Source organism: Vigna radiata, unplaced genomic scaffold (genome assembly GCF_000741045.1).
Source record: "Vigna radiata var. radiata cultivar VC1973A unplaced genomic scaffold, Vradiata_ver6 scaffold_228, whole genome shotgun sequence".
NCBI classification, from domain to species: Eukaryota; Viridiplantae; Streptophyta; class Magnoliopsida; order Fabales; family Fabaceae; genus Vigna; species Vigna radiata.
Window position 1 is genome coordinate 111,078 of NW_014543255.1, and position 7,975 is coordinate 119,052.

General features: G+C 32.8%; 1 protein-coding gene across 1 annotated transcript; it reads left to right on the plus strand.

Annotated features, from left to right (window-relative positions):
• Positions 1 to 4,684: 4,684 nt before the first annotated feature.
• On the plus strand, positions 4,685 to 7,445 carry LOC106753405 (salicylate carboxymethyltransferase). Its single transcript, XM_014635206.2, has 4 exons — positions 4,685 to 5,129; positions 5,234 to 5,638; positions 5,845 to 6,117; positions 6,927 to 7,445. Exons 1-4 carry the CDS (start codon positions 4,992 to 4,994, stop codon positions 7,257 to 7,259), a joined length of 1,149 nt encoding a protein of 382 aa, XP_014490692.2. The 5' UTR covers positions 4,685 to 4,991; the 3' UTR covers positions 7,260 to 7,445.
• Positions 7,446 to 7,975: the final 530 nt, after the last annotated feature.

The following is a 7,975-nucleotide window of genomic DNA, read 5'->3' on the forward strand; positions in this document are numbered from 1 at the left end:
ATAATTATATTTTCTTTTTCAGATCAAAAATTTATTCAACTCATGTTAATAATATTAGTAAATGAATTATTTCTTCCTACATTTCTAAATTTACTTTATTATTAGTCAATTTTTTGGACAATAATGCATCAACACAAAAAGTTTAAATTGATTGATTAATATCCTTTTTTAGATCGATTGTTTATCAGACTCATCGAACCATTTATGTCTGATGCGATGTTTCCTTCTCAAATTAAAAGATTCTTAATTCTTTGTTTTATGTCACTCATATCAAGGCTTCTAAAATATTCACTTATTCAAAGAAGATTACCTTCATTAGTATTTCTTATGGTTCTAATTCATCCACGATTCATTGCTTTCATGGTTGCAATTCATCGCCTTCACTGATATAAATAAATCTAACATTAATTTTGTTTCTTTTAATATATATATCAGTTCTAATTTACTAAAACTATAAAAATAATATTAATAAAATCACTTAAATAAATAATAAATTTCACTAACTTACTATTTATTATTATTATTATATAATATAATATATGCTAATATTTTCTTAAAATTGTTTTGCAAAACTGTTCCTCAATTAACAAGTGTATGTTGTTTCCACGTGTCACTTTCCTACGAATTCATAGATCAACGTTAGGTTAGAATACTTTTATAAGTTTTCACACTATCTCTTATCAACAAACACACAAAACAATAATAGAACCATAGCTTTTCTGAACGAGTCGAAAATATGTGAAAAATTGATTCGATCAATTTGTAAAATAAAATAGGTTTCTTTTTTTATTTAATAAATCTCACTTATAATTTTATGACTTTAACTTAATAATAAAAGTATATTAAAGAATATACTATTACCACTGACATCTATGTATTGAAAAATCAAATGCAGAAAACACTTAGTTGTAAGTTTTGAAAATTTTTAAAAACTATAACGAACTAATAATTTTTAAAAGTGATTTTGTTTTATAAAATTAGATAAAATGTATAGTTATATGGTGATAGCGTGTCAAAGGGAGTCAATCTAACTCACATGGGTTGAGATAAAAATAAAAATAAGTAAATTCAATCCTTGCATTTTTTTTTAGTCAGAATTTAAGTTAGTGGATTGACTCACTTAGTACTTTGTTTTGTTGGGTTTATCGAGGAGGAGGTTCACTGGAGAGACTCAATACCAATGAGATCTGGGTAATACTTCCTCCACCACTCTCAAGAGCTCCCTGCACCTCCATATTATTTTTTGTATTCCAAATATACCCTATGTTAATTTAATTTAATTTTGTTTTAAATCTTAAATTTTCATACACCTCCTCACCTGTCAGGACAACTTTCCCTATTACACAGAAACCCTAATTCCATCACCATCAACCTTGCCACTGCTGCCATCAACCTTGTCACTGCCAAACCCTATCTCCACCACCATCAACCTCATCGTCAGAAGCGAGCCTCCATGGCCACCACCATCAGAATCGCAAATCGTCGTCATCTTCAACCATCATCGCGAATCCTCCATTGATGCCACCAAACCCTAGCGTCGCCACCATCCTCACCACTAGTCCTCAACGCCTCTGCCATTAACACATCAGCGCCTTTCCATGAGCTACTTGCACCAGGTTGCACCACGAGAACCACTTTGTGTCGCCGTCGCACCATCTACAGCGGCGAAATCATCTTCTTCACCAGAAACCTCCATTGCGAAACCTTCACCAACCTAAATCACTCCGCTGCACGAGCGTCTTCTTCTCCATCATCTCCTCCCTCGCAGCTTCATCTTCAACCCTGCACTCAGAAAAACCAGCCCAAAAACCCCAAATCAAACCCATAGAAGAACCCTAGAAACCCAATGTCGTTGTTGCGATTTGCGAGACCTGCAAGAAGAAACCAGAGCAAACCCAAAACTCAATCGCTCCTGTGACGGATGTCGAGGGTTCTCGGTGCAACTAAACTAATGTCGACATTCGTTTGTCCTTCATCGGATGTTGATATCCGTGCACAAATGTTGACATCCGTTTAAGAATTCAATGCATATTTATATCCGTTTAAATATTACTGAAGGGTAAAATAGGAATTGGGAGGTGCAGGAAGCGGTTTGTGGTGGTGAAGGGAGTAACTTCCATGAGATCTGAGACCAACCATACAAGGATTGACACCACTCTCTACCCAAAACCTTAAGGCAATTGGATTCCCAACAATGTGCACACCCCCCCCCTCCAGCGAAGCATTCCCAACCAACCACAACAACGAGTAGCCATTTCCAACCGTTGTCGGCTCGGATACCACTGTTGGATCTATTGAGGAAGGAGTTCACGAGGGAGAGACAAGCACCAATGAGATATGAGCCTAACCATATAAAGGATTGACACCACTCTCTACTCAAAACCTTAAGGCAATGGGTTAATGAGTCTTTCATCTTTATATAGTGCTATATTTTCTCATTTCTATCTTTCGTCGGACTTAGACTCACACTTGGATTCCCAACATGTTTTTGGTGGGTAAAAGACTAATGATTATCATTAATAAGTTATGGGTTAATCCACTTCCAATTAACTTGAAATCATTTAATCTCCAGAATTTATTTTATACCATTGACTAGAACCTGTGAGTTGTAGTCGAATTAATTCATTTGTTTAAATCACATTTTGATATATTTATGATAACTATCGAATATAGTGAAAACTATGCATGTTATTTAATTTTGCACTCACTTATATACTATAAATTGGTCTTGTCTCAAGTCAATGTGGAACTTTCAACACACCCCTCATGTCGTGGTATATACATATCGAGCGTGAAATTAGACATTAATGGATGGTCCGATAACGGGTGAAACAACATGCCCAACAAACAAGAAATATCACTAGGATATACTCTAACATAACTCTGATACCATAAAAAGTTGACTTTAAACCAAATTTATAGAGTTGAATTAAGTTTAAAGTTTATTTCTTAAAAATAACAATATTGAGAACATGATCCTTCTAAAGGTAGAAGGTGTATTAATTGAATTCTTACTATCAATAACAATATCAAGAACATGATCTTCTAAAAACAGAGTGTATTATCTTAATTGTTACTAGTGTCAAAAAATAATGATAATAACGATGATAAGTTTTAATAAGTATATTTTTAAATTATTTTTTGTTTTAAAATAAATGTTACTGTTTCAAAAAAAATATTAAAATTAATAAATTGAATAAAAAGTTATATTTCAATCTATTTTAAAACAATTGTATCTAGGAACATTTTAGATTTTTTACACAATTTTATTCAATTGAATACAAAATGGGTGGTTTAGTTCACACTTTTTGAACAATCCTAATAAAAAAAAAAAGATATTTTGTGTATATATAAAAATTATTTTAGTTTAATTAATGATTTTGATTTTGGATTTTGAAAATGAAACACTAGAAAAAACCAAAAACCTTATGATTAGAAAAGAAAAACTTGGTCCATGATGAAAACCAAGCAATTGTTGTTTAAACGTTGACTTAGTTTGTCCAATTTGATGGGGGTTTTAGTAACAAAATCCAATTGTTAGTTATTATTTGACATGATTCAAATGAGGCATTTACTAATTTTGATAGAAGGGTATGAAGAAAAAGAGAGAGGAGAAAACATATTCTCTTAACTAATTATTGAGGGAGTTCAAAGTCGGCCAAACCAAAGCTAGTGTTAATAATAATTATGGGCCCTCCTTTCAACACAATCACGCTTAGACACCTTTTTCTGCTAAATTTTCCTTCTTCTGCTTCACCATACTCATAGCTTTTCACACTTAGTACATCCCACTGCATGCAGGCATGGATGAATGAATGCATGAATGTTCATGTTCATGCCAGAGCATACCATCCACTAAGCACCACATTTTCCCACACTTGTCATCTATTCATGCCTCCTTTCCACTAATTCAAACTACTTTTCTTTTTTCATTCTTTTATGTTGAAAATCTCACATCCATTATCATTTAAAAAGATCAACGAGTATAAACTTCATTTTACAATCTAATCCAATTTTATAAGACTAAGTTAGACTTAATCTTATAATTTACCAGTGAAATTTAACAAGAGTGAAATATGAATCAAATTGAAACAATGAGTTTCTGATATTTTTCTTACATTTGATTCCAAAAATTTGAATAGAATGAGACAATTTTGTATCTAACACTGAAACTGAGGTGAGTGGTTGAACTAAAAGATGGAAATTGTTTTGAATTTAAGAAATTATGACACACTTTTACATTCATTTGACACAGAATATAAGAGTAAAATGGTTTAAAAAGTAAAAATTGTGTAATTTTTCAAGAAAAAGGAGAAAAAAAAGTAAGTAAGGATAGTGTCAAATGAATGTAAAAAATTTAGATACGTTATTTTTTTAATGAATTGTGTGCTGTAAAATATAATATCTAATTACCCATCTAAAGCTATACTGATTTGATGGACTGAAAGTTGTTGATCCAGACAAAGTGGCAGTGAGTAGCACCATCACAAGTTGGTCCAACTCCTACTCAATCACAGGCCCTTCTAACCAAATGATCAAACTTTTGCGGGAACAAAATAGTGAATATCCACTATAGGAGTTTCACTTGAATGATGCCTAACATCAAACTTTTTGACAGATTGAATCATTAGTGTCAACAAAGAAAAAGGAAAAACCACCCCATACGTTAAGCCCTTTAAGTTAGGAAACACATCAACTCCTGCTCTCTGAGTACTCTTCCATACACAACATTTTAGACTTTCAAATTTAATCATTTAACTTAACTTAACCACATTGCTTGGTTACACTTGTTTCTCAACAAGCATCATCAGCAGCAACAATTATGTTCACCTGTCTCATGTCAGTTTTGTGCCTAATGTGCCACTCTAAAGCTTCATTATTTCTCAAATCCCATGATTAATTAGTAATGTGCCATATATTTTGGAAGAGCAGGGCTAAAGAAAAAAAAAAGAAAAGCAATTGGCCACATCATTGAAATCTCCCTTTAAAAGATGGCCATTGGCCACAACTTCACTAACAAGCTAGAAAGGCTTCATCCAACTGAAACAAAAAAAATGGATGTAGAGAAAGCCTTCCACATGACTGGAGGAGTTGGCAAAACTAGCTATGCCAAGAATTCCTCACTGCAGGTTCTTTCTTTCTTTCCTTCTCTTATCTATATCCATTATTTTCTTGTTCCTGCTACAATTGAATTCTCTGATTAAACTCACCTGCTTTAATCTTGTTCTTGCAGAAGAAGGCATCTGATAAGGTGAAGCACATAATCATACAAACAGTTGAGGAGCTTTACCTTGCAACAACTCCCAAGAGCATAGGCATTGCTGATTTGGGTTGTTCCTCTGGACCAAACACCCTTTCAATCATCAAAGATATCTTTCAGACCATCCAAGGCATAAGCCACAAGATCATGCACCACTCCACTGAGTTCAGGGTCTACTTCAATGATCTCCCAACAAATGACTTCAATTCAATTTTCAAGGCCCTGCCAGAGTTCCACAAGTTGCTTAGGCAAGACAGGAAAAATGGCCTTCCTTCCATTTTCATGGGAGGCTACCCTGGCTCATTCTATGGAAGATTATTCCCAAACAGTTACTTGCACTTTGTCCATTCCTCCTACAGTCTACACTGGCTTTCAAGGGTACCATACACCTTCCCCTTCCTCCACATGCTCATCATCTTATACTGTTTTATTTACCCATATTTACAACCATACTGTTGTTTTCTTCACACAAGTGTTTTTATGATAAGGTAATAAGTGATATGATGTGATTGATAACAAGAAAGAGACAGTTATACTGTTTGGATGTCCATGTTTCATTCTTGTATCTGGTTTGTGTCATGCAGGTTCCTCCAGCACTCTATGATGAGCACAAAACACCATTGAACAAAGGTTGTGTTTACATATGTGAATCAAGCCCTTCTGTGGTGTCTCAAGCATACTCTCTTCAATTCCAAGAAGATTTTTCCTTGTTCCTTCGGTCAAGGTCCGAAGAACTGGTAGTTGGTGGGAGAATGGTTCTGATATTTCTGGGAAGAAGGGGCCCAGAACATGTTGACAGAGGCAACTCTTTCTTTTGGGAGATTCTTTCCCGTTCATTTGCTACTCTAGTCTCACAGGTACGTTTATAGAGGAGACACAAAGCATCATCATTATATCATTATCATTATTATTGTTGCTGTTATAGCTGACAAATTGGAATTCAACATACAAGGACAAAATAAAGTTGAAAACTTGTAACTTCCCTCTTAATTACTGAAGCAAAAAACTACAGTCTCTTTAGCTGCAAACTGATTCATCTCACCCTTTCTTAATTTTAGCAGCTTAACTGACATCATCTGTCAATGATTTACCGATTGCTATATTTGGTTGTTAGAGGTTAACATCAGCTAATCAAGATTAGCTGGCTTGACATTAGAGTCAATGAAACGATTTTGGTTGGAATTTTATTGGCTAACCTGCATTATCAAGTTGCCAGTTTTATCATCAGCTCTTTTGTCATAAAGAAAAAAAGGTGTGATTAAAAGTTCATGGAATATATTAACTTGTGTTATTTTGATTTTCATACAAATTATTCCAGCATGGTAAAATTGTACATGAACTACTCGGTAAGATAATTTAGTAAACAAACATAAATACTTTTGACCCATATGATATACTTTTGGAAGTGATTTTAAGAATCAAATTATGTAATATCATTAACATTCCACACATACCTAGGATATGTTTTATGAGGTGTATACAATGAAGGACTTTGCTTTTTTGTTAAAATAGAACTGTATGGATAACAATGAATGCACTTTACTCTTTCTCTTTTCTGGTTCAAATTCTGACCAGGTACTCAAAAAAAGGTATATATGGATAACTATGAATTAATGAATGAGTTCTTTTGTCACCTTTTACTTCATTTTTGGTTTTTTATTTTCAGGGAGAAATAGAGCAAGATGTGTTTGATTCATATGATGTACATTTCTATGCACCATCAAAGGAAGAGATAGAAGAAGAGGTAAAGAAAGAAGGGTCATTGAAATTGGAGAGACTAGAGATGTTTGAGATGGACAAAGGTGAAGATGGCAGTGAGAGCTATGGAACACAGGTTGCTGTAGCAGTAAGGGCCATTCAAGAATCAATGATCTCACACCACTTTGGAGAGAGGATCTTGGACAGTTTGTTTGAAAATTATGGAAGATTGGTAGATGAAGAAATGGCTAAGGAAGATATCAGACCAATCTCTTTTGTTCTGGTTCTCAGAAAAATATAAATGATTCAACTAAACAACAAAATTAATCTTCTATTAAGGTTATTAATTATTTATTTTGGTTTGCAGTAATGAAACTTGTTTAAATTGCAGCCATTTACATCACTGTAATCATGATCAGTCTAATGTAAAGTGATCTTGGTGTTTCAGTTTCCTTCATTTATGTATACTTTTTCAACTGGGGTGATATATTTAAGGTTTTTCATCCTACAGTTTTAATATTAATGGTGTATGGGACCTCCAAAAAATGAGGAAGAGACATTCTTTTATAAAAACAAAATTAATTAATATAATTCTTTTTAAAAAATAATTGTTTCTGATGTTGGATTAAAATTTCTTATTATATAAATGATATCAAGAAATTTTTTTATTTATCTTAAACTATTTAGTATTTCAAGCACATAACTCAACAGTAATATTGTTATATATTATGTATAGTTAAAAAAATGTATTAGGATAATAAAGTTTTATTACTTTCTTATTGTTAGAATTTACATGATTAGTATTTAATTATAAAATTCATTATTATAACATATAACATTAATTTCCCACAAAATATTGGCTATTTATATAATTTAATTTTAAAACTACAAGTGACATTGTTGCTCTTTTTATATATACAAGTCACTTCATAAAATCTACCGAACAATAAATGTTTTGCAAATCTACTTTTAGTCTCTGATTACATCATATTTATACACTTTCATATAACTTTTCAA